The sequence below is a fragment of the Dipteris shenzhenensis genome, chromosome 11, assembly GCF_047967505.1.
Source record: "Dipteris shenzhenensis isolate YYH24624 ecotype China chromosome 11, Dip_SZ_1.0, whole genome shotgun sequence".
NCBI lineage: Eukaryota > Viridiplantae > Streptophyta > Polypodiopsida > Gleicheniales > Dipteridaceae > Dipteris > Dipteris shenzhenensis.
In genome coordinates, this window is record NC_141606.1 from 51,861,891 (window position 1) to 51,888,870 (window position 26,980).

The 26,980-nt window shown below is 41.1% G+C and overlaps 1 protein-coding gene and 1 pseudogene across 1 annotated transcript; one reads left to right on the forward strand and one right to left on the reverse strand.

Annotated features, from left to right (window-relative positions):
* Positions 1-15,286: 15,286 nt before the first annotated feature.
* On the reverse strand, positions 15,287-17,138 carry LOC147897151 (3-oxo-Delta(4,5)-steroid 5-beta-reductase-like). The gene is made up of 3 exons (XM_087381391.1): positions 17,027-17,138; positions 16,858-16,913; positions 15,287-16,679 (listed from the first exon to the last, which is right to left on the reverse strand). Exons 2-3 carry the CDS (start codon positions 16,900-16,902, stop codon positions 15,546-15,548), a joined length of 1,179 nt encoding a protein of 392 aa, XP_087237517.1. The 5' UTR covers positions 16,903-16,913; positions 17,027-17,138; the 3' UTR covers positions 15,287-15,545.
* A 5,858-nt stretch (positions 17,139-22,996) lies between these two features.
* On the forward strand, positions 22,997-24,008 carry LOC147897152 (delta(8)-fatty-acid desaturase 2-like; annotated as a pseudogene).
* Positions 24,009-26,980: the final 2,972 nt, after the last annotated feature.

The window sequence follows — 26,980 nt, forward strand, 5'->3', positions numbered from 1 at the left end:
AGACCAGTGCTAGTGAGTATAAAGAAGGACTTTCCAGCCACATAATGCTTAAATTTCTCAATGCAAAACACCAAAGACAAGGCATGCTTGTCAGCCTCTGAATAGCATTGCTCAGTGTCGAGCAATTGTCGAGAAGCAAATTGAATAGGATACATGAACCGATCCTCCGCTTGCTGGAGAAGAATACCTGCCAGAGTGTGCTCACCAAACCCAGGATTGATATAGAAAGTCTTTGACCAATCTAGATTGCGTAGAATGGGTTCTAAAGCTAGAGCATTCTTGATTTGTGCAAACCCATGATCACAATCCTCATCCCAAGAGAAATCAACCCCATCTTTTAATAGCATAGTCAGGGGTCGTGTCAAAGTAACATATTGATCAATGAAGCGGCGATAGTATCCTGCTAGATTGACAAATGAGCATACCTAACAGTTGGTTGTAGGTGGGGGGAGCTTGAGGATGGCTTCTACCTTCTCGGGGTCAGGCTTGACGCCCTCAGATGAGACAATATGTCCCAATAACCTCCCTTGAGTGGCTCCAATGGTGCATTTCTCAGGGTTGAGACTGCCATGTGCATCATTGACCCTTTGGAAGGCCAATCTAACCTTCATGACGTGCTCCTTACGTGATGAGAATATACAGAAATCATCTAAAAACACCTCCAAGAAATCCCCCAAATAAGGAGCAAACACCATCTGCATAAATCTTTGAAAGGTAGCAGGAGCATTGGTGAGGCCAAATGGCATTACTTTGAATGCAAATGTCCCCCAGGGTGTGGCAAATGTGGTTTTAAGCACATCTTCTTCGGCAATTCTGATTTGATAAAACCTAGAGTAACCATCATAGAAAGTATACATCTCATGACCACTTACCTTCTCAAGAATGAGGTCTTGAAAGGGCAGAGGATGATGATCCCTCTTGGTGGCAGCATTGAGTTTCTTATAGTCGATGCAGACCTGCCACTTATTGTTTTTCTTTGGGGTGACTACCACTGGTGAAACCCATTCAGTATTGTGAACCGGAACAATAAACCCAGCCTCTACAAGCTTCTGCAACTCTGAGCGCAAAGCATTGATCTGCAGGGGCCCTAATCTCCGATACTTCTGAGCCACAGGCTTCGCATCAGGCTTCAGCTCTATCTTGTGCTCTATGGCAGTCACATGGCGAAGGTGGTGGTAGCTAGTTGCAAAGAGGTCAGGGAAATCTTTGAACATTTCTAGGAACTCATCTTTCTCACTTGGAGTGAGGTCTGGGGAAAGCATAGATTCAAGCTGTTGAGGACTAGCTGTTACCTTTTCTGCAGGTGGCGGGGTCAGAGACACCCCTATCATGTAAACTTCCTCCTCTGAGAATTCCTCCCCCCCGTTTGATTCTTCCATGGATTCAGATACCGAGGATGAGAGAGTATCACTGTCTTGCTCCTCTTCTTCTTCCGGTTCCATGGCACCGGATTGCACCGGGATCTTCTCCTTGGAAGCACCAAAAGACATGTGTCCTGTCTTCCAATAGCTGACTGCATCACTCTTTCTCAACCATGGTCTCCCGAGTATGGCTAGGTAACTTCTACCTGTATCTTCAATGTCCACTACATAGAAATTGACAATGGTGGTCAACCCATTGACAGTGATGGGCAAATCCTCAATGACTCCCAGGGTGGCGAGTCGTCGACCATCTGCTACCTTGATTCGAGTGGAGGAACGCCTTGTACATTTCAAATTCAATTTCTTCATGATTCGGGGCACCAGATATTACATGCAGCTCCCCCATCAACACACCCTTTTTTGACACGGCAATTATCTATGATGACATCTACTGTATGTGGGTGCTGATCAATTTCTTCAGAGATAGAAGATACCTCTCGTACCTTTCCCTTTTTTTTGCTCTTCCTTGTTGAGAGACCTTGTTGCAACTCACGTCTCACCTTAGGACTTAATGCTATTAGTTGAGGGAGCGTGATGCTCAAAGACCGATGAGCAAGGTCCTGAAGGACCGAATAGTCCTCTTGCCCTGAGCCGATGGAAAAATCCGAGGGTGACCACTTACTCCTGCGATATCTTTTAGTCTTCTCTGTTGGTGGGTCTGCCATCTCAGCATCTGAGGGCTCTGAGAAGGACACCTTCTTCCTGGGGCAGCCCGGTCCACGGTTTGGAGAGGGGTCCGAGGTGGCAAAACTTCTTTTCCCAAGGTAAGGGATCGCTACATCAGAATCCTCAGTGCCCGACTCACTTAGAAGATTCACCCTTGGAATATTAGGGCATTCTGTGCGATAATGACCCTTCTGGTGGCACTCGTAGCATACAACATTAGCATGGTCTCTTGGAGGGCGGTTGGCTTGATTTCTGATGCCCACCATCTCAAGCCGAAGATCATTCAGGGCCTTGGCTAGGTCATTGACTCCAGGTTCTGTTGCAGGGGGGGTCTCTTTAGCTGGAGGGGCCGAGGAGTAGAGAGGAGGGGGGCTCGTGGGCGAGGCTGGGGAAATCTTCGAGGCAGAGGGTGAGGATATACACCTTGTTGAGGGTAAGGACCTAAGGGAGGACCATACATTTGAGGTGGAGGCGGTGGATACATCCCTGATGAGGGGTGGCGGTATGCCCCTGAGTTAGACCCCCCAGGTTGTTGTTGCAGGAATTGAGGGGGTTGCGGAGGGACAATCGTCTTCTTTGAAGCGGGGTCAGACTAAACTTTATCAAACTTTTAAGCAATCTCATGTGCTAGCACCATAGTTTCTGGATTCTCCCATTTAAGCTTAAGGTGGAATTCATCACTTGCTTCTGCTACAAGGTAGCCCAGCACATGCTGAGTCATTCCAGCTCGAAATCCGGCATTGTCCTCCTGCGTGGAAATTAAACGGTCCAGGAGCACGACCGCTCGATCCACATATCGACGTCCGTCTCACCTTCTGGCTGCTTCAAGTTTGCCACCTACAGGTACACATTCTCCGGCTCCTCTTCTTTGCCGAAATACTCAATCATCGCTGCTGTCAACCTTGGCCAACTTTGGCGAACGTCTTCGGCCTACTTCTCATACCACACTTGAGCCAAACCCTCTAGAAATGTGGGAAGAACCAACAGCCATCTGTCTTCAGTAAGAAAGTTGAGAGAAACACAACGGCGCTTGAAGGCCACAAGATACTCATTTGGATTTTCTTCCACCTGTCAACGCGAGAATGTCAACCATGCTTGGGAGATGGAAAAGAGAGGCTTATCTATGGACAAACAATAGAAAGAGGAAGCTTGAACAGAAAATCGGGGTGAAGATACCTCCACAAAGCACACATAGGCAGGGTAGGGTGTGACTGGTGTATTGTGAAATACTACACGGGAAGAATCTTCAGCATAGAATAGCACATAGACAATCTTAAAAGGACCAACCCTCATGATATCACATCCATCTTTACAAGCGAGGGTTAGAGCCACGACGCTGCATAAGGTTGTTCATCAAGGCAAACAAGAATGCCATGACAAATGTCAACAATTGGAGAGCCTGCACATCACCTTCAGCTTCTTCCAGTTCTTGTAGTCGCCATGCTATTTCTTCAAGGGGTGTGCGGTCTGGCATCCTTCTTTTGAGCAATGTCCTTGAGGACCTTTCTGATGATCTTCCGAAGTCGGTGAACTCATATCAAGTATGCCCAACACTTAGTTTCATGATGACCACAACCTTTGCATTCCTTACAAATGATCACCCTCCTTCGTGGCTTGCGGCTTTGTTGGGGTGGTGCTTCCACTCGCGTCATGCGTGATTGAAGTACAAGCTTCACGTGCCAAGAAATCAGCAACTAGATTTCGAGTTCGAGGGATATGCTGAATTTTTACCTCTTCAAATTGGTTGCAAAGTTCCAATGCTTGTTGATGTCGTGGAACCAAGTCTTTGCTCCGCACCTTCCACCTTCCACTAACTTGTTCACACACTAGTTGAGAATCTCATTGCACTTCAAGTTGCTTGGCATGATGTTCTTGTGCCTTTTGTAGCCCAAAAATGAGCACCGAGTACTCAACTTGATTGAAAGTACTTGTAGGTGCAGACTTGCTGTAACAATACTCCTCACCACCCGGTGAAGTGAGCTTCACGCCCACGCCAGCAGCCTTGTTGGTCAAAGGTTTGTAAGCTCCATCAAATTGAAGGATCCAAGTTGTCATCACACCAAGACAAATTCGGACATCCCAAGTTTCTCGGTAGTTCAAGATAGGTAGGAGGAGAGGGTGGGGAGAATTCAACACTTGAGCCAAATATTCAGCACCAAATAAACTTGCAATCCTTTGTTGATAGTTTATCTTAAGACCAAAAAGAATTACAACTTGAAGCTCGAAATGAGGCACAAAAGGTTGATTACGTACAAATGGATTCCTTGGTCAAAACATTACCAACCATAGCCGAGGCCTAGAAACCTTTGTAGTGAGACTGAGAACAAACCATTCAGGATGAGCTTATCCACAGGAATCAACAAGCAGATGCACCAAATCTCCCCCCAAGCTTGGGGAGCATCCCACCCTTCAATGAAGGACACCGTTTTAATTACCTCTGAAGCAGCAAGTAGTTCGATCACCGCACAATGAGTAGAAGTAAAATCAAAGTTCTCCCAGCGTATCAGTATTTCTTCACCATGAATCATCCACGGTGTATCATTCCACCCATCATCTCCTTGAACAATGCACTGGACAATTAGCCGTTGAAGGTTGACATGAAGATCAAGGAAGAGATCTCGTGCATTGGTAGCCGTAAGGTGCAGAGGACCAGGCACCAATTCCTTAAACACGTCGAGAAGTGACATAAATATCCACCCTCCTCGTGTGGCGTGCGTCCGTAAAGTGAGCTTGGAGTTCTGAATCGGCAATCTAGCAGGAGATGTGAATAGAGCACAAAGTACTTTTGCTTTTTACAGCAAGAGCAAACTCCCCACGGTTAGAAAGTTACAGTCCCCGAGATTTCAATATATGAACAAAAATCATTACATTTTCACCACTTCCAACTTGTTGGCCCAATTATAAGTCTCCCTTTTGTGAAGGGGGAGGTCTTGGGTTCAAATCCTACTCTTTAATAAAAAGAGAGGAGAGGAGAGGAGAAGGAGAAGAGAAAGAGAAGCAGAAGAAGAAGAAGAGAAGAGAGAGGGGGGCACGGGATCTGCTGTTACAGTTTTGCAGAAACTCAAAAAACTATCCGTGACCAGAAGACGTAGCAGCCCAAAAAACTGTCGCACGGGTGAACACAGTAGACGCGCGGAGCGAGAAGACTGTCCGCGACCAGAAGCCGCAGCAGCCCAGAAAACTGTCACGCGGGTGAACGCAGTAGACGCGCTAAGCGAGAAAACTGCCCGCGACCAGAAGTTGCAGCAGCCCAGAAAACTGTCGCGCGGTCGAACACAGTAGACGCGCGAATCGAATGCACGCACAGTAGCTTAGAAGGAGCACAAATGGTATAGTTTTACAAATGCAACCGGTACGAGCAGAAGATTCACCACTAGCCATGGAGATTTCGATCCCAGCAGCCACACCATTTCTATTAACCAGAAAAGAAATCAAGACCAGAGGCTAGAGGCTAAGCATGGCGACGCTCGAGGGCCATAGGGGAAGGGAGATCGTGAGGGTGAACCATTATCATGGGAGGGGAAAAGCAATTAGAATGGGAGGGAATGAAGAGGGAGACTATGACACAAGGGGAAAGGGAGTGGGGGAAGAGAAGCATGTATATGATAGGAGGAGGAATGTAAAGATGGAGACATCAAGGGAAGAGGACCATACTTTATTTGAAAGAAAGGATGAGAGGGAAATATCAAAGTACTAGCTAGGTGGCTTTACAAGAATGAGCGTGTCTCATCAAGGAATAGCCCCCTCCTTTTATAGCCAAAAGAGGGGGTCTCTCCCAATTAATGTATCCTCCCACATGCATGGTGTGTGTGGAAAAGTCTCCCATGTGGGCTAGGCAGTTACACACTCTCAATTGTGTGCGACAACCCTTTGCCTCAATTTTCCACATAAATCAAGCCCCCATATCTCAAGTCTATGATACTCCCTTGGTCTCTTCCCAATTTTATAATATGTTCAAACCTCTAGGAGGACAAGTGGAGGGTTGGCACAAGGAATCTTGCCACCTCAGCCTACTTTCCCCATTATTTAACTTGCTCTCTTGGACCTTCTATACCTCCCCCACATGGGCCTATCCCATATGGAGGGAATAACTCAATATAATATCCATCTCCACCTATTTTATATTACTTCTCCCATAGACTTTGAGCCACATCTCACTAAATGCAGCCTAGGTGGAGGGGTGGCACATGGAGGAGCCATGCCACCTTACATTTTATAATATTACTATCATGGATTATGTACAACACACCTTATGGGTCCTCTTACGTGGAAGGGTGGCACATGGTCATGCCCTGCCACCTCAACCCTGGGTCCTATGCACACCATATTTTATTATACTATTGCCACATATACAAACATACACACATATTAATGCCTTTTTCCTTAGACAATTTTATCCATAACACCACATATAGTGTGGCCGGGGAGGCAGCGCACTTCCTTCCCCAAATAGCTATAATCCAAGGGAATGGGCCCTTCCCCGTGCACTGATGAGTGTACATCTATATTCCAACTCGAGCATCGACCAAATTCTTGTCATGATTTCTTCTATCATTTTTCGTGAAAATCCCGTCTCTACCTCTGAAGCGGTTTCTCAATGTGAGTGATGTTGGTGAGAGAGGGCGGCAGAGTCGAGAGGGCGGCAGAGCCAACATCAGCTAGACGAACCAAAGAGTTGAAGTTTGCAAAATATATAGATTTAGAGGCCTTCAAAAGTGCTCATGCTTTCCATCAAGAGCTTTTCATCCAAAAACATGCTTTTCATCAAGTGTTGTAGGCCTTCAGATCAAAATTAAATCCAAGGCTTATATTAGGACACGTGGCTCAAGGAGAGGCTAAGAAACCCAAAATTCCCCATAGATTGCCTACCATAAACATTTTTTCTTGCCATATGGGTTAGAATCCAACTTCAAATCCGTGTCAACCCTCAAATTGTTGATTCTATCATACTTTATCAAACTACTAACCTTCATAACAACATCAACATGCACTCCACATAAACCCAAGCTTAAACCCAAGCTTGTATCAAGTGTTGCACGCAGACTTATATAATTGTTCAAATTTCCACCAAAACCAACTGACTCCATCATCATTTTGACAAATTCTCTCAGCCCTTCAAACTCACCTGATTATGATTATACCAAATCTCTAATTTTTTCAAATTTCCACCAAAACCAACTGACTCCATCCTCATTTTGACAAATTCTTTCATCCCCTTCAAACTCACTTGATTATGGTTATACCAAATTTGAAATCACACAAACATAATCAACACTAGAAAAAATAAGTGCAAAACAAACAAAAACACAAACAAAACAATAAAAAGGCACCATAAACATTGCCATAGTCCTTAGATCGTTGATAACTAGCATGAATACATGTATATGACTATTACAACCTCACTACAATTATTTGATAACCTGCATGAAGACATGTATATGACTATTACAACTTCATTACAACCATTTGAATCATCAAGAAGATGCTTTTCTAGCTGATCATATGCTAAATTAATAGATCAACTTCATGAACCTATAGAGAGGAGGTTGCATATCATCCTTAAGAAATGATGCATATTTACTTTACAACTCTTCAACGGCCTTTGATTAAACCTACAAACCTCAAACATCATCAAACTGTATCAAAAGGACAACAAACATGCAAACAAGGAAACCACTTACTTGACAAAACCACCCATAGCATCAGATCCATGCAGGAAATCCCCTTGCAAGACATTATATAGCTCCTTCCTATCTTAAATAGAGAAACAAGATAGCCAGTAATAAGCAAACCTCCTTCGTAGACCATTAGGATGAAGCTTTGAAGCTCTTTGTTGAACCAACCTATTCATTGCCATAATAATACACCGATGCACACCAAAGAACATTGGGTTCTTGCATATATCAAATGGGATATCATCCACACCAGCTGAATTATTTTTTTCGGTTCTTCCTCCCAATGATACAACCAAAGGCACAAAACATTGGCATCAATGACTCAGTAGGAAACAACCCATTGATCTTCAACGATTGCATAAAAGACCTCTCTAATGTATCTCATCAAATGATGAAGATCAATATCTTCCAACTTCACTCTCCAATATCCTCCCAGCAGACCATGAAAACTTTGACCTTTGTCATCAAATACGTATTGACTAATCCTCTGTGGCCACAATATGGTATATCTCCTAAGAAGAAGCAATGGTGTTGAGTGCTACTCATGTCAAGGGAGCAATCATGAGAAGCGACTCAGGGCTGCTGATTTCTAGCGGCTCTTTGCAAAATACCAAACCCTAGTCGATTTGATGAATTTGCTTTTGATTCTACCAGCTCAATTATTCCCTTGTCAGTGCTTTTCTTACTTTTCAAGGTCAACCCACAAGTTACCTTTTGCATTCTGAGGCCATTATTCCTAAACTACTCTAAGCCAAAGCACCAACTAACCTCCAACTGACAAAGCCTTGCTTCGACCATAAAAAACTACTGAAATGAAGAGCCCATCCTAGAAACTTTCCTACTTCTCTCTAGGTCCTAGATGACTCACTGTAACAGAAGGCTATTGATAGAGAAAGAATGAAACCTCCTCTACATCAAGTCCTCAAATCTTCCTACTATGGCTTTGGTAACATCCAAAGGTTAAGTTCTCCACCAAATTGTGATAAAAATTAACAATCTCTTTGTTTGTTGATTGAGATTTTGTTTAATCATCCTAACAAGTGGGGCACTATACAACAACATGAGCATCCCATCTTTCAATGTTCTCTTCTTGATGTGGCAGTCATGCCAAATCTTTCTCCTCCACTAGATTATGCTTTACATCTAGGCTACCCCTAGCCTCGATGCATTGATCTTGGATAATTTGTTCAATCACTTCCCGAAGGCTTCTTCTTGTCCATTCGTATGTTGGACGGACACCCTTAGGCTTAGCACAAGGAATTTCCTTGGTATGATTGCATCAATACTGATGCAAGCTAGAATGAAGTGTGCTTTGTTGTGCCCTAAAATTCAATTTCATAAACCCATAGTGCTCTTTAGAGCTTGTGATCTCAATCATTTCATTGCTCATGCACCACCTTGTGAAGAATTGTTTTGAGCACTCTTTTAGTTGCTTTGGCTTGATCATTCTAGAGAAAATATCAACTCCTCTTTGGCTAATACTGTATAAGGTTGTCTAGAGGAAAACCCATTGGCAAAGGGGATGGTAAATGCAAGAGGTTTCTAGGACATAAAGAGGACATTTTCCATCTCTTTGTCTCATGTCCAAATGCAAAGAATGTCTAGAAACCAATACAAACTTCAATGGCGAACCCATAAATTGGAAGGCCATCCTTCTAAGAGATGCATCTAGGCTCTAACATGGCATGTGGATTCAAGTCAAAACACTCACATTGTGGTTTGTATGGGTTGCCAGCAAGAATAACTTGCACGTAATGATCTCATCAAGCATTTTTGAACTAGTTCACTAGACACAACAACTCCCTTACCAGGAAGCCTTGAAAGTTTTTATCATTCTCATCTCAAAAAGAGTTCTACTAATCCTAAAGTGTTCTCTTTGGTTCATTATTATAGGCACAAGAACAATTGGATCACAACTAGTAAACGACAACGGGTAATAGGCCATGACATGCTCCAAAGTTAAGGACAAGGAACTTTGAGTCTTTTTATTTTCTTTTCCATGCATATGAATGATGGGTTTTTCTATCTCCTCATGAAAGATGAAGCTCTTTTGCAACATAAATGTAATATCATTAGGCAGGTAGCATTGTGCCATGCAATGAAAATCTGGCCTCTCGTGAAGCCACGTGTTATTATTTCAAAATCATTTTTAATATCAAAACGTTTTTGTGATCCAACGTAACTGCTTGTGTTCTTGTACTCTCTTTGAATTCTTGTAGCTTACCCCCTCATCAACCTTTGGATCTACAAAGCCTCCCGCTTAATGCCCCTTCCCTGATCTCATCTAGTAAGTCTCCTCCTCTCCTTGTGCATTTTTCACATGTGTTTTCTTCCATGGAGTTTTCATGATCGCTTCTTGCAATTCCAATTTTTGTTAGATCCACAAAATTGTTTGTGTTACGCATCTCTTCAAATTTCTCTCCATTGTGCCAAGCATTAAGCATCCCAACTCCTGAGGGAACAGGATGTGTCTCCCAATGATTTTAAATCCGTCAAGTTATGTATCGTTTTGGCATTGCAATGCATTTTTACCTTGGTTGGGCAAGTCCAAATATGTGTATCTTGCCGTACTACAGAGTCCGAACTCTGCCAATGTGAAATTATTTTCTTTCACTAGGGAATTTCACTTCGTGTCTGTGTTTATACGACGAGGAACCTCTTTGCCAGTCAATCTCTATACTTGATGAAAAATAGAAAAGTGACGACAAAACTGCCCTCCTTGATGTTTTCTCCATTCCCAGCTAGGAGAGGATGCAGTTGTCGCTCCCCTCCCTCGAATCTCCCACCCCTCCCTTTGCATCTCCTTCTGTAGTACTGCTTGGCTAGCCAATTCTTCAAAATGTGAGCTTGGAGCCTCTGTAGCTTTCAAAACCTGTCAAGTAACAAAGGCCACTCTTGAAAACTGTCAAGTAATAGAATTGTTACTGAAAAATATGGCCTTTGTGTGGTTCAAGCAAAGAGGAATTCCTACTAGCTATCTGGTGACATGCACTGTACACAAGTCTATTACATTTACATCATGATGCTCATGAGCACACTGCACATTATTGAAGAGGAGCCCTTTTGTTAGTGTCATTACTTAACTAAAGTTTATTCATTTGTTGCTTTTGCTAACAATGACAAACGTTTACAGAATGCAGTGACTGAGTCAACACCAAGAATGAGAGAGGACAGTCTAGGGGTTGAAGTGGATCCCTCTAATCGATCCCATCCTCCATTGCTTCTCCAATGCAATCAGCAACAGCTGGTAGTCTTGGGGCGCTCTTTATGGAAAGCTATTCTCTGCGTTTTGGGTTATAGTGTAAGAAAATAATACAATGTCTGTGCTCAACAGATAACAGGATCTCGTACACAAGAGAGAAAACCAAATAGTATGGAGAATCAAAAATTTGATTACTGTAGAACTGATACAATAGATGGCGCTGCCTCCCAACCGTGCGCTCCTATGAAAGAAGCTTCGATGGCAAGCTGGAAACAGTAGAAGACGGAGGCTGGATGCTAAGGAATCAGGGTTGCTGTAGCCAGTGATGAAATGGGCTTCATGGGCTCGCTCTTATATAGCCACCAGTCGTAGTCGGTTAGGCTCAATTGGGTGACCAACCTAGTCCGCCCAAAATAGTCGATTGGGGGTCGGTCCCCAAATAGGCCACCGACCACACGATAGAACACCGGTGCGCAAAATAGAGCAACTAACTTGCATCCTCGTTCAGCCCACAGCCATCCGGGATCATCTGGGACTCCAAACGGGCCCTGCAACCCGAGAGTGGGTTGCCTCGGGAAATGCTCCATCTACCCTCAGTGCGGTCAGTCAAGGGATGCCTTCCCGCACTTGCATGTAGCCTAGATCTGAAGCCGCCCAGCCATCAGGCCACACATGGCCCCTATCTGGTGTCCAAACCAGGACCTACCGGATAACCGAGCTACTCAAACAACTAATTCAACTCCTCACTAGCTAGCATGAGCCTCTCTCATTGCTGTGTAATCAATCCTAGGCTTGCTACACTCAATAAATATAGTGATCTAGCTTTTTATAGTAGTAGAATTTCTAGTTCTTCTTGGGTTGCCCTGCATCACCCTTTGCATTGATGGCTTGCTAACCTTTGATTAAAAGGTAGTTGTATTTTTGCCCTTGGCCTTATAAAAATTGCTTGATCATTGCTATCCATTGAGGAAGATTTATTCTGTGTTCTCAATTCTTAGATTCCTTGTACGTACTTAATGCAAGCTACTCCCTTGCCTTGTATAAATATTTACAATTTATCGAGTTTGGAAAAAATATTGAGTATGGTTGCTATTTTGAAGTAGCTCATGTTGTTACTCAGGTCTTAGTACAAAGCTGAACCAAATATGGAGTAAATACAGATCCATATTCAACCATATGGTGTTTAATGACTTAGGTTGAGTCCCACATAGAATACCTTGGCTAGAAATCCTATTGAGTTCAACTTGGCATTCCCTATACTAATTGAGTTTAACATGGAATGCAAGCACGCACCTTCTCTTACTAGAGGACAACATTGGATTTCACATTGGAAGTATTGATCAATAGAAAGGTGTTGTTTCGTTACAATTGTTTCGTTACAAGGTATAGGTTCTAAAGCTTAGAATTTTACCAACCGCGTGCAGCCATCATATCCAAAGGACTATCTTTTTTCCTCTACATTGAACATCTATGAATGGTCTATTATAAGTCTTCTCTATTCCTGTTGCAAGGACAAGCTCACTAACTCAAACTAATACCCCTCAAAGATAGTAAGAAAGAAAGAAAAAAAGATGTATTAGACCTTGCGGGTCTATTAGACAAGGTACAAAATATATGTAACCTAGACAAGCCACCATGGGTTGAAGCAAAGGGCTCACTAAGGCCCTTGTTGAGTGCTGAGTGCTGAGTGCTAAGTGGTAAAAATGCAAAAAGCTACCACAAAATAGTAGGAAAAGAGCAATCAAGTACTGCTTAGAATTAACAATTTAAATAGGAATTTAGCAATGATGACAATATCCTAGGAATGACTTCATGAATACATAGGAGCCTCTCTCGAAGATCCTGGATCTTAGTAAGATTATCAGTCATGCTATCACCTTCATGCATCTCCAAATCCTCAAGCTCTTTCTTGAGAAAAGTAACTCTTGCCTCATTCTTGGCTTGATAATGGTGTCAAGAATCTCTCATGCACCTTGCAAAGTCTTAAATGAACGGGTGTGAGGAATGATGGATCTCTTGACTGATATAGAGATCACATTCTTGAGCATCATGTGAGTCCCACATCCTTTGATCTTGTGGGATAGATGGAGGTCCTGCTTTGCTTCCCACCTTTGGTTGGCAGGTGCAATATCTATAAGACGAGCCTCATTCCCATTGACATATCCTGATTTTTTACCATAGGTCTGAATAAGTAGTTGGTTCCATCCAACTCGTTCTTTGGTGCCAAAACCCCAAAGATATCTATTCATTTCTGATGCATTATCTTGCAAAGAAAAATTTAGGGAATGCTTGTACTCTGTCTCAAAAAAATGAGTCATATTGAGTCTAGATGTTTGCAAAATTTTCCTTTAGGCTACACTAAACCCAAAAGCTACAATTGTAGCTTAGGCCCCCAAAATCTCTACCAACGCAGTACAAAATCTAAGTAACAGTATAGAATTTGAACCGGTATGGTCGACGAAGCTGATTGACATTGCTGACGTAAATTGTCTTGACCCTGGCGAATAGTGAAGTAAACTCTCAATGAAGTAGTGCTAGTTAGAAGCATAGGCCTTGTTGTATAATACCTTATTGAAATGGCTCTCTTAGATGATGAAGCGAATGCAAGTGAAGCTATATAACACGATGTAGGTCAGCATGGCGAGTCTCGACAATGCACTATGGTACCTTGACAAAGTGGCTCTCTTAAACAAGGAAAGCTGTATGGAAGCCCCACCAGATATATTATATCCCATTTTGGATAAATGGTTACATAAACGGCCAAAGGCCACCCCCTGCTTGCTCCATCACACATTGAGGTTGATCTTGTGTTCATGTGTCAAAAGAAAGAGAAATGCTTTGTTTGAGGACCTTTTCCTAAAGCTGGACTAGATTGAGCTTATAGGAAAGTAGGGCTCTGATACCAAATGTTAGGGATGAGAGAACACAAAAACATGGCATTGTATTGAGAATCAAGAGTTGTATTGTCATTGAGAAGAACCACAATGAGGAATATATCCTCTGTATAGGAGACTGCCCTAATATTAACCCTAGAGAAAATAACCTCCTAACTGGACCAAAAAGTGTCCCAAGGGTGTGTTCACACCACACTACTCATAATATAACAAGATCTTGCACCAATATGTAATTATTGTCAACATTGGCTGCTTCCCAAACCTACCGTTCTAAAAAGGCATAATTTGTTTTGGAAGAATTAAAAGGCGTTACTTATATCCATGATTATAATTGTGTATAAAAATGTGGGATATGGAATCCTTGACATCCCTACATAAATGGTTTGTAAGCATGCATAATATTGGCTAATTGTTGTTAAATTATTTGTAAAGATATGTCTTGCATATTTAGTTTATCTTGTCTTCTAGTGAACCCCCACCCCTTATCAATTCCTCAAACTTGTGATATCACCTCGCGCTTCTTTGAGGATTGGTAAAGTGGCCATCACTTTCTTGACATTGATTAAATGAATTTATTCAAATTGTTTGAGCAAAAATAAGTACCAATTAGTACTAATAAAAGAAATGTTGAGAGAAAGCATTGAGGTGTGGGAGAGAAGAGTGAAAGGAGGCAATGTCCATACAATAAGATTATGTCCAATATGCAATTGAACAAGGTTATAAGCATGGTCAAAATAGATGGAAATTTGTTTCTTTAGCAACCTTACAAAGTAGGCATCAAGTGTCAACTAGGAAGAACTTTGTCAAGTGGTCTTTTAGTGGGAGCCACTGATGCAGCAACTTCAATATGAGGAACTTAAAGTGGGAAAAGGGCCATTGTTTCAAGTCTTGAGTTTTGCCAAATGTCGAAACATCTTAACACTAGTCAACTATTTGGCATCAATTTCTTGTACTAGCCCACTGGTGAGGCTTTTCTCATGGCGCATTCCCATTCCAAATGCCAACGAGCCCACCATTCCGATTCATTGATTATTGAGTTGGTTGGCCACTTATCTCCCACCAACTCTAGAATGTTATTTATGAACCAAGCTTGAGTCCTAGATGAATTGTACTTCAAGTGAATCTCTTGTAGAGGGCTCCAATGATTGGTGGAGTAGTCCTCTTTTATTCAATTTACAAGCATTCCTTAAGGCTAGAGGTTTTCACAAGACTCAAGGTTCATTTGCAAGATCATTTGCAAGCTTGGGTGAGGTTCTCCTCATTTTGTCAATTTACAAGCATCCATTAAGGCTAGAGGTTGTCACAAGACTCGAGGTTCATTTGCAAGCTTACCTTAATGAAAGGAGAGATGACACAGGACAAAGGCGCTAGCGGTCCATGAAGAGATTACACACGATCCAATAATGCCTTGCTTTCGAGAAACGGGGAACATTTAATGGGATTATGATTATATAGCAGGGGTTTATAAGAAGGCTCACATGCTTATTGTAAAAGCGAGCCGGATAAGATGAAGATCTTGAGACAAACTCATAAAAAAGTTATGGATATCAGAGGAGCTCACTCTGAATTAGCTTTCGATCTGCTCGCAATAAAAGCCTGATGAGTTATCACCCCCACAAACCACGGGGGAGTGCAATTAGGAAAAGAGGACTTAATGCCTCAAATATAAGGGAACTCCGAAAAGAGGTCAAGGGATGATTCTGTTTAGTCTCATCTTGTCGATGCAATGCAGCACACAAGCTTCTGTGTTGCGAAACCCCAAAAACCCCAATTCCTTGCTCTTATTCATACTCGATACTGTTGGAATCGGTGAGTTTAATGACAGATCAACAAACCACCAATTCCCTACCTCTTCAAGTTTCGTGGGAAACAGCTCATGTTTTGCAACAATCTCATCCCATACAACCTCTTTGCCCTTCATCATCTCGTTTAAACTTATTGGCTGACCATTAAAAGGAGGAACCTCCAGCCCAAACGTCTCTGCTAAAAGACTCCATATCCTTTTATAATTGAAGACGTCTCCATTGTTAATATTCAAGGCCTGGTTCTTGCCATTGGGATCAATAGAAGCCCAAATCTCCTGGTCGGCTATCAGCTCTGCATCAGATGCACTCCCAAATTGTTCCCAAGTAATTTCATTCCCAGGGTATCGAAATGGCAACCCTTCATGCTTGCAAATCGTTGCATATACTGCTAAACCACCCAGAAGATTCATTAAACTCCAAGGTGAGAAACCAAATATAGCATTCGGACGATGAACCGACCAGGTCAAATCTTGTTTTTTCTTCACTGTATCAAAGAGGATATCTTCAAGGGTGTAATAGAAGTTGGGCAGCGGCAAACGAGGCATGTCCTCACGGAAAGGAGGCTCATGAATGCGGATCTTGCCTGCTACGCTGAAGGGTCCAAGGTAATGTTTCCTACCCGTCTGCAAGCAAATGTGTCGAAAGTTGGGAGCGTTGGCCAACAATGCATCCAGCACGTTTTGGAACATCTTGCCATTATCCGCACAATTTTCCTCTTCGCTACTACGATTCACCCAAACTACCCAGTAAAGATGCGTAACATCTCTTAATGGCGCAATTTTATCGAGAACGTCAGCTTGATCCAGGACATCACACTGGATGTACTCGATCTGTGAGTCTGAAAACCACTTTGGTTGAGGCCTCCGGGCAACTCCATAAACTTTCCACGGCCCTCCTGGCACATCAGAGCGAGGTAGCATTTCGGCCAGGCTTGTCCCAACGATGCCGGTGACACCAATGACTAAAGCAACTTTGGGTCGACCATCATCCGCTTCCTGTCGGCGCTTGGAATTGTTCTGTGCGTACGATCCACGAAATTCACAAATCAGAGAACTACGAGCAGCTGATTTTTGCGTACGATCCCCGAATCGGTTTGCATACAAGATCACGGCATATTTGGCTACGCGGCGGAAAGGAGCGAGAGGATTCGAAATATCACGTCACACAAAACCCAAAAATGGGGAGGAGGCGTACCGCATGAGGCCCGATTCTGCCAGTCCACCACGAATACCAACTCATGACGACCAGATCTGTCACACAAAACGAGAGCGATAAGTTGAGAATGCATAATTAGGAGGGAGCCAAGCATTGCCAAACCAAAAATTGCACGCAATTCTCCAGGTTGCCAAGGTCGATCGCGCACCGATCGATCTCTCAAAGGCAGCGCAAACAAGCCATCCTCCTTGGAAGGCCTGATGGGAGCCCGTGAGTTTGTGCCCAAGAGGTCATAGTCTCCCTTGAGTGAGTGAGTGAGTGTGTGTGTGTCTCTCTCTCTCTCCCTTTTTCTTTCACCAAAAAAAGAAGTGTGTGTGTCTCTTTTTCAACAATACTAGAATTGGGCACTCAGCAACAAAAAAGGAGGGAGAGAAAAAACTAGACCCGGGGAGGCAATATCTAGCAACATCAAATATAGGATTCGCTCATGTGGGTTTGGGATTGCTTTTTATAGTGTGCCACGTGGCTCAACGAGAGGGCAGAAAGGGGGTTTGGTTTCACTATGCTAGAAAAGTGTGTGTCTCTCTTGTCTTGTCTGTCTCCCTTCGATCTTCTTACTTGGTTCTTTATTAGACTCTATGGACCCTATGGAAGCAACCATCCGGTCTTTGCTCATCTCGCTCTTCCTCAGTATCTATTCTTCCGAGCATCCCTACGATAATCGCTTTATGATTGTCTACATGCACGGGATCCAAATCATAGTGCTTTCTTGTCATATAATGATATCTTTCGATCCTTGTAACTAGAGTTCGGGACTCATTCTTGTAACATAATCCTTAATGGATTTCACCCCCAACTTGTGTGTGTGTGTGTGTGTGTGTGTGTTTTTTAGGAGGAGGGGAGGAGTAGGGGGACCAAGGGCTAGCTCAGAAATCCATATGTGTGTTTATCAATAAATGAACCATACAATTAATTCCATCATTTGGATATAAAGGTTTTAAATGAGACAGAGACAAAAATTTCTACACAACTAAATTGAATATTTTAACAAAATTATAACACATTGAGAGGTGTTTGTTATATAGAGTTTGCAAAAAAAATCATGAAATTGATTTTTTGTTAATATTGAGTTTGCAAAAAAACACAAGATTGGTAAAAAGGTATCGAATCCATCTAGTAGTCCAAGTTCCAAGGTCAAAGTCCACTTTCCTACTACCACGATCCAAATAAACCATATTTTAGAACAATATAGCTTGATTTGGGTACATAAGTAATGCATGTGTTCCCTCGCTTGTTATTGCTTTACCTAGGAACAAAAACAACCTCTAAAAGTGTAATAATTAAAAAAGTGCCATGATTACTCCACCTTCTAATATCGACAATTACAAGAGGGGGGTAGTCCACACTCTTATTTGAGAGGTAAAGGTCCTTTTTTTTAATAACCAAATAACACTCAAGGGGGGTAGTCCACACCCTTACATGACGGATCAAAATTAATTACGACAATTAATTAAACAAAATAATTAAGAAAGTGATCGAAGAAAATTTTTGGCAGAGAATTTATCCAGGAGGGTATTCCAAACCCTTACACAAAGTGTATTTATTAATAGAATTGAAAGAGAGCGAGAAGGAACTTTAGCTAAAGGAAATATATATAAGGGAGAGAGGAGGTAGGGAAGGAATAAGGGGTAATATATATATATAGGGAAATTAAGTAAATAGTGAAATTACCCATTTAACTTAAGTATATATGGAGGATCAAGCACTAATCATGTACTAAATAATAAGGAATATTTAAAAAAGTTACTATACAACCAAAGAAATTACAATAAACTAGAAGGAAATAAATTACATTATATATACATCTATATAGATGGTCAAGCACTACGACAAGAGAATTAACCTTGTAGGAAAAAATAAAAAGAGGAGTTATAAAGTAAAAGAGAGTAAAATGAATTAAAAAAGAAAGAGTGAAACTAAAACTTACATTAAACATGCAAAAGAACCTCGAATAGACATAACAAATAGAACAGAAAATAATAAATATATATATGAATACAAACACACACACACACAAATCTATCTATACTTCTATATATACTTATTTCTGAGATTGAGGTGTCGATGAAGGAGCTATGCCATGTGGCACCTATTCCTTGCACTCCTACCCTCATGTGGCATGCCTCTTCATGTGGCATGCCTCTATAGTGCTCTGCCTCTCGAGTCAAACCATCGTGGATGTCCTGTCAATTTTGTGCTCTCAACAGTTATTCCCTCTAATCGTCTCACCTGTGGAAATCTAAGTGCCCAAGCTCTCCCTCCCCTCGACCTCTCCTTCTGAGATTGAGGTGTCGATCAAGGAGCTATGCCATGTGGCACCTATTCTTTGCACTCATGTCCCCATGTGGCATGCCTCCGCAGCGCTCTTGGCCAAACTACCTCTCGAGCCAAACCATTGTGGATATCGATTTTGTGCTCTCAACAGGTATCATTTTTTCCCCTTTCAATCTTCTTGCCTATGGAAATCTAAGTGCCCAAGCTCTCCTCCCTCCCCTCGACCTCTCCTCGCTCCCTCTCACCTATTACCTTCCTTTTTGCTCCTAGCCTCCCTCCCGCAGTAGCAGCAACTCAGCCCCTCGCGCATTTGCAAAATTTTTGGCTACTCTTTGTCGAGTTGATGGGTCGCTTTCCTTGCCTTGCTTGCTTTCTTGCCAATTTTTCAATTTTAGCTGCACTATATTCCTCAATGTGCATCGGATTCTTTTTAAGATGAAAAGATTTGGTGGCAATTTGGTGCATTCGTTTTTGTAAAAATGATCGTAGGCTTTGGAGGTTTGTGAATTGGTTGATCTATTTTACGTAAGTTTGCTATTGAAGTGTAAATTTGAGTTACTCAAATGTAATAAAATTTTTTATCAAATTCGCCCACTCACACACCCATGGGTCCACTATGAGGGCCACATCCGCTCGGGACCTACATTGCCATGCAATAAGGAGTCATCCGTCAGGATTCAAATGAGGGCAACCACTCAAGTGGGTAGATGCCCTACTATCTGAGCTGTTGCATTACTCCTCGAAATGTAAGAGCTTGAACAAAGGGAACAATTTCCATACCAAACAAGAATACACGGCCGAACATGGCAATACATGGAGATTAACTACCCTCCCACACATGATAAGAGTATTGGCATTAGGCCATCTATCCACAGAAAAGAACGACAAATCATGGTTACACAACATAGCTGAAGAGTCCCTCTTGGTTAATGCCCTATTAAATGCATTGCAGTATGAGGGGGGGTTAATGGGGAGTTGTCAGTACCACATACAAAGCCTCCTCACTAGCCTCCAAACATCGTATTAGTAATTTTGGTAACATCCCAATTTTCACTTTTCCCAAAACCCAAAAATTGGTGGCATTTTGTTTTATTTGGAAGAAATTGAACTGAGAAATTCATACGATTTGTATAAATTCAATCTAATTGAAAAGTTTACAACTTGATTTGGTTTACTATTATATCATTCTATTGGGATATTGAGAATGTTGCATGTGAATTACCAAATTACAATGCATTGTGAACCCGAACATGTTCATATATTACAAGTCTCATGTTGCAAATGATATGTTTGATAGTTTAATGAGAAGATCAAAATTCTCTCAAGGTAAAGGTGGAGTTATGAATCACATTTGATATTCAAATTACCAACCTTAAATTATAAATCCAAATATCTTTGGGAGTATGCCAACAAAAGGACACTAGTGTTATATGTTAAAACTCATACTCACATAACAACTCCTCTTCTGCATGGATATCCATATGGGATTGTACAAAAATATACCCAAACATATCAGTATCAAAACATCTCATTTGTGTTCAATCCAAGGTAGTGAATCAAGGTCATATGCATATATGACATTCGTCTTATCCTTACAATTAATAGAATTATTGATGTATGCATACAACACATCTCCCATGATGTATTGCCTATCCTTTCTTGGTGTAACTTATGGATCAGTGGAAAACTGGAAGATAATATTCCAACCTAAAAATTTAGGGTTCCAAGTGAACAGTTTCTTTTTGGATTTTCCAAAGTAATTCGGCTTGGTTTGATCTCTTGTTCTTGAAAGTTTATTGATTGTTTCTTGTCTAGCTCACAAGCATCTCCACTTTTATTTCTATGGTGATAATCCCAAAATAATTTGAATTAGTCAAACTCAATACTAGAGATTCCTCCAAGAAATTTTTGATGTACTTAGGAGTAAACTCCTTCCACTCCAAAATCACTCCTTGAAAATACATATGATTGATATGTATTGGTTCATTGCCCTAATGATCAAGCTTAATAATATTATTGATATTGAAACTTTTCTCCATCAAAGTAGATAAGGGAGAAGTTCATTATTCGATATGTCATCAATCTCATCTATCATAAAATTATCTGGATATATACAATGTTCTCAAGGATTTACAAACCTCTTAAACAGATATGAGTTTTTCATGAATAAAGCGTGTCCTTTTCCTATTCAATCTATGAATATCCCCTTTAAATGGTACCCTTCTGTATGTTAAAAATGTGTTTTAAAAAAAGATTTTAAGAATCCCTTATGTCAAACCCACATGCTACACTTACATATTTATGAGTGACCCTCCCAGGTCTAAAAGGTGTATGTCGCATTACTCTTGGCCCATAATTTTGATTCAAAATGAAAATTTTTGTGTGCGCTTCTCAGTCATGCTTATTATCTTAAACACATTCTTAACTGATGCTATTGAGTATACCTCAATCATTCTTACTTAAATACATTTGTTCAAAATCCCTAACTTGCAATATGAAAAAAAACAGATCATAACTCAAATGCATATTCTAACATCAAAATGCAATCTACAAACATCCCCATGACTCTAGAGGTTAGTTTTAAAATTGACCTTGCCTTTCAACATCCACTAAGGTCTCTTGGCTTTTCATTCCCCACCAATGTCGGTTTTAAAACCAAGCTTGAATGCTTATCCTCCATCAAGATTGGATTTAAAACTAAGCTTGGCATTTAATCCTCCATTAAGCTTGATTTTAAAACTGAGCTTGATACCAGATGAAAGAAAAGGGTGATTTCAAAATTGGCCTTGGATTTCATCCTTCATTAAGGGTTATCTTTCATCCTCTACCAGGATCAATTTTCAAACTGAGCTTGGCCTTTTATTCTCAACTAAGCTCGATTTGAAAACTAAGTTGAGTGGAGAATGAAAAGCCAAGCTTAGTTTTAAAACACCAATGGTGGTGGAGGATGAAAACTAAGCTCAATTTTAAAACCAATCTTGGCGAAGGAGCTCGACGAAGAATGAAAAGCCAAGTTTAGTTTTTATAACTGAGCTGGGTGGAGGATAAAGTCCAACCCTTGGTAAAAAATGAAAGAAAACACTTGGTAAAAGATGAAAGCCAATGTCGTTTTCAAAACTGACCTTTTCTTTCATCCTCCATTTAAAATCAAGCTTGGTGGAGGATGGAAAGCCAAGTTTTGCTTTTAAATCAAGCTTGGTGGAAGAGCCTCTAACGAGCTTGGTAGATGATAAAGTTTTTTTTCAAAGACCCCCCTTGGAAAAGGAGCACCTAACTGGGATATTCTACTATCCTCACCCATAAAAAATGATAACCTAAAATGGGCAGTCATGCTCTAAACTTAGTGGAAAATATTAACCATAACTTCATAAAATGCTTATTTTGATACATGTAACTTTATTAAATTATCCAACAAATAGGATAGATACGTAAATCATGTCTTGCCATTGATTTGATATGTTGCCTGATTCCATTTGGATTTGTTAATCAAAATATAGGTAACTTTGAAAGTTTGGCAACTTTTAGAAACAATCGACATAGATTTTTCCAAAAAAATTGAATGCCATGGTCACCCCATCTTGCTATCCCAAATACAAAAAAGAGACTAATTTTCTAACATTTTCCTTTTAAAAAAACTCGTGGAGATATCTCCACCAAGCTCGGTTTTAAAAGAGCTTGGGTTTTTATCCCCCACCAACCTCAGTTTTAAAATCAAGCCTTTTCATTCTGCCAAGGCAAGCTCAATTTTTAAAATGGGCTTAGCTCCTCCACCAAGCAATTTTAAATCAACCCAAGTTAGATTTGTAAAAGGGGAAGAGGGAGCAAGATCAAGGTCATGGGCACGATGACAATCACCCTCCCAAAAGGAGCTTGGGTGTCGTCGTAGCCTAAGTCTGGTCTTTCTTTTTTAACAGTCATATAGGCAGAATTTAAAAAGAAAGAAGAGATTAGCGAAAGGTTAAGCAAAGGGTTAAGACATTTGGGTAGAGCTAAGACTCATCATCATCTTCATTATCTTCTTCTTGCTTGGAGCTCGATGATTATGTTGAACCCCAATCTCAAGCCCCTTCAACCCATCCCTTCCATCACCTCCACCTAGCTTATGTCTATTCCTCCCCCCATGACCTCTCGATCTCCATCCATGGAGATGTCTATACAATGTCTCCTTCTGGCTCCCCTCTCATCCTCGTGGTGACCTCCCCCTCCTCAGCCTCTGGCTAGGATGTCACCGTCTCCTTCCTCACCTTCCATCCCCCCTTCCTCTTATGTCTTCCTTCCCAAATACCCGCTCTGATTACCATGTCTCTCTCCTCTCTTTTGATTATCATAGCACTCTAAAAACTTTGAAACTTTGGCATCTTTTGCAAGTATCTCTCCATTTACCTTTGCATTGCCTTCATCATGTCCCCTTTGGATTGCTAATGTGCTCGTCCCTGATAGCTTTGGTAAGCATCTCAGGTGTGCCTGCTTACTTGGCTGCATATGGTCGCAATGTGGATAGATTCAGCATGATTCTAGCCACTCTTCATTGCTAGGCAAGCCTCACATCGACAAATGGATCAAAAAGCGCAACCACAATGCTCATGGAATAGCCTCGATCACGGTCCTAACTTGCAATACACTCCCCTCTTTAATGTTTCTTCCAAGTCCTCTCTTGTTTGCGCTTTTAGTTTTACAACAAAACCATGAGTTTTGACCATATCGCACACCTGTTGGTCAATTATTGGCATTGGACTTTTTACCTTGTCATAGCAGTAGCACATATCAATCTTTTTGCATAGACCTTCATTTTGCTTCTATCCAAGGTGAAGATTCATAATACTGGTTCGAAGATTGCGAGCATATTTTTATTCTAGGTGTGGTTCCCTTTTGAGGGGAGTGAGAGCAAGGTCAAAGGTAAGAGAAAGGGGGATGTGGAGAGAGAACATCGCAAGCGAGAGCCAGGGAGGGCAAGAGGGAGCAAGAAATGAGTCAGGGAGAGACAAGGAGTGTAGGTGAGAGCAAAGGAAAGGGGGAGCAAGGTCACGAAAGATCCAGGGAGGGGGAGGCAGGTCGAGATAAGTGGGGGAGGGGGAGCAAAGACGTCATGGGCAAAGGAGAGCATGGCAGTGACTTCTAGCTTAGGCAGCATCGGTAGCTTAGGAGGGTTAACGATTAAGTCTACTTTTAGGTCAACGCCCCCCACCCCTTCCCTTTAAATTAACGTATAGTCTCTCTCCCCCTGTCCCTAAATTTGAATTAAAATCCTCCCCTCTAGATATAAATTTACACCAAAACCAACTCCTAAATTTAAATTTACATGCTCTATCTCCCCCTTAATTTAAATTAATCATTTAGATTTATATGCACTCTCCTCCTCAAAATATAAATTTACATGCTCTCCCCCTCCTAAATTTAAATTTAAACGGCCTCTCCTCCTCCTCTAATTTACATCAACCCCTATTAAATTTAGATAAATAATCCATGTAATATGTTAATATTAGTACTAACCAAGGTTAGTAGATAGGGTTAATCAATAGGTTACTAGATAGGGTTCATCAATAGGTTACTAGATAGAATTAATAGATAGGCTAATAATAGGTTAACAAATGTAATAGCATAACCTATCTATAATTTAGCCAAACTAGTTTAACATAAGCTTGGATAACCTAGTTTAGCTTCTAGTTTAACCTAGTGTGACCTAAACTAATCTAGAATAGTTTAGTCTAACCTAAACAAGTGTAATTTAGCCTAACCTAAACTAGCAAAGTTTAATTTAGCCTCACCTTATCTAAACCAACCTAGCATAGTTTAGCCTAACCTAGGGGAAAGAAAGGAGTGGAAGGTTGAGGATGATCGGATGGTCAGGGAATGAAAAGCCAAGCCCAGTTTTAAAACCGAGCTTGTGGAGGATGACTTGTCAGCCTCTATCAAGCGTGGTTTAAAATAAAGCTTGGTGAATGACTTTTCGTCCTCCACCAAGCTCAGTTTTAAAACCAAGCTAAGTAGAGGATGAAAATCCAAGCTCAATTTTGCCGAGTGTGATTTTTCTTCCTCCACAAACCGTGGTTTTTATCCAAGCTTGGCTTTTCATCCTCCACCAAGCTTGGTTTAAAAATTTATCTTGGCTTTATTGGCTTTCATCCTCCACTAGAGTTGATTTTATAACTTACTGCCTTGGTGGTGGATAATTGCCAACCTCTAGCAAGCTCAACTTAAAATTGTGCTTGGTGGATGGCTTTTCATCCTCCACCAAGCTTGTTTTTAAAGAAAGATTAGTGGAGGATGAAAATTCAAGCTTGATTTTAAAACTAAGCTTGGTGGAGGTTGAAAATCCAAGCTTGGTTGCCAAACTGAGCTTGGTTTTTCTTCGTCCACGAAGCACGGTTTTTAAATTGAGCTTGCCTTTTCATCCTCCAACAAGGTTGGTTTAAAAACCGACCATGGATTTCATAGCCAAGATTGCTTTTAGAACCAATCTTGGTGGAGGATGAAAGGACGAGTCAGACTAATGCATACGCAATTGAGAGAGAGAGAGAGAGAGAGAGAGAGAGAGAGAGAGAGAGAGAGAGAGAGAGAGAGAGAGAGAGAGAGAGAGAGGTATTTAGTCTTCTAGTGCCCTTAAACCCATGAACATTCTTTGTCAGTGTTGGTGTTTTGTCCTACTATATGTGTTGTCTGCGGCCAAAAGCCTTTACATGTATACAAACTTTGGATAGTCAGTTCTGATAATGCCTCAATTATGTTGTTTTCGCAATATTAGATCATTAGTGTCATGTATATAGACTAAGTGCCACAAGTTGATGATTTTTATACGTGCACTCCATCTTCCAAGTAGTTTCAATGTCCTTCCTAGGCTTGTGATTGACCACATGATATTTCTTTTTGCATGAAGGGCTTCGACATTCAGTACTCCCATCTGTGCTTTGTAATTTCTTAACAATTCATCCATGCATGTTTCATAGACTAGGGGTTGTCACATCGAGCCATCCTCAAATGTGATCTAATCTATAGACCATGCCTCTATATTTAGAACAAAATCTCATCTATGTTATTGTTCAAGTTCTCTAAGTGAGGTATAAAATCTTTGACTATCACTCATATGTCTTTTCACCCAAATCTTGGGATTTTACAAAATGTACTAGAAACACTACCCTTGCTTCAGGTGTTTGTGTCTTATTCTTTGATCGTAACATAACTTCTCCAAGTGACATATCCATCTAATCTAACAAGCTGTATAGCAATATATTCTATTTTCAATTCCTCCTCCTTTATAGTGCTAAAGATTTCTTCCCATTGCATCACCAAGTTTTGCATGTATCCATTGTTGTGAGAATGGAAGTTTAATTTTTGGATCAAAACTCACATCAATTGACATGGATACATGTGAAGGCTCGATTTGTAGCACATTATTATTGAATATTGTACCGCGTGCTACAATAATGCCACTAATACTAACTTCCATCATATCACAATTGTTGAGCATATTCCCTTCAAAATTTTAATGTTTCCAAAATCACACTCTTATATAATTCAAAACTCTCTCTCTCTCTCTCTCTCTCTCTCTCTCTCTCTCACACACACACACACACACACACACACACAATGTAACAAGCCAAAGATACATTCCAGCCACTAGTAGATATAAAAAAGAGTGACTTTGTTCTTGTGAAGCCAAGTGAAAATATATATCCAATTTGGTTAGGAATCCGAGTCGAACATAGTCCTTTTGGGTCATCACTTGAGTTTTGTGTAAGAGAGGTATTGAATGTGTAACACTTGATTTTGTTCTAATGAACGATAAGGGCATTGTTCCAAATTAATGGTGGATCTTTGTACCACTTATAAT

What these genes read in the sequence shown, in the direction of transcription:
- LOC147897151 (XM_087381391.1), bottom strand. Translation starts at nt 16,902, where the DNA reads ATGAGTTGGTATTCGTGGTGGACTGGCAGAATCGGGCCTCATGCG. An exon ending in GCAGAATCGGGCCTCATGCG is followed by an intron (nt 16,680 to 16,857) that starts GTACGCCTCCTC and finishes TCGTACGCACAG; the next exon opens with AACAATTCCAAGCGCCGACA.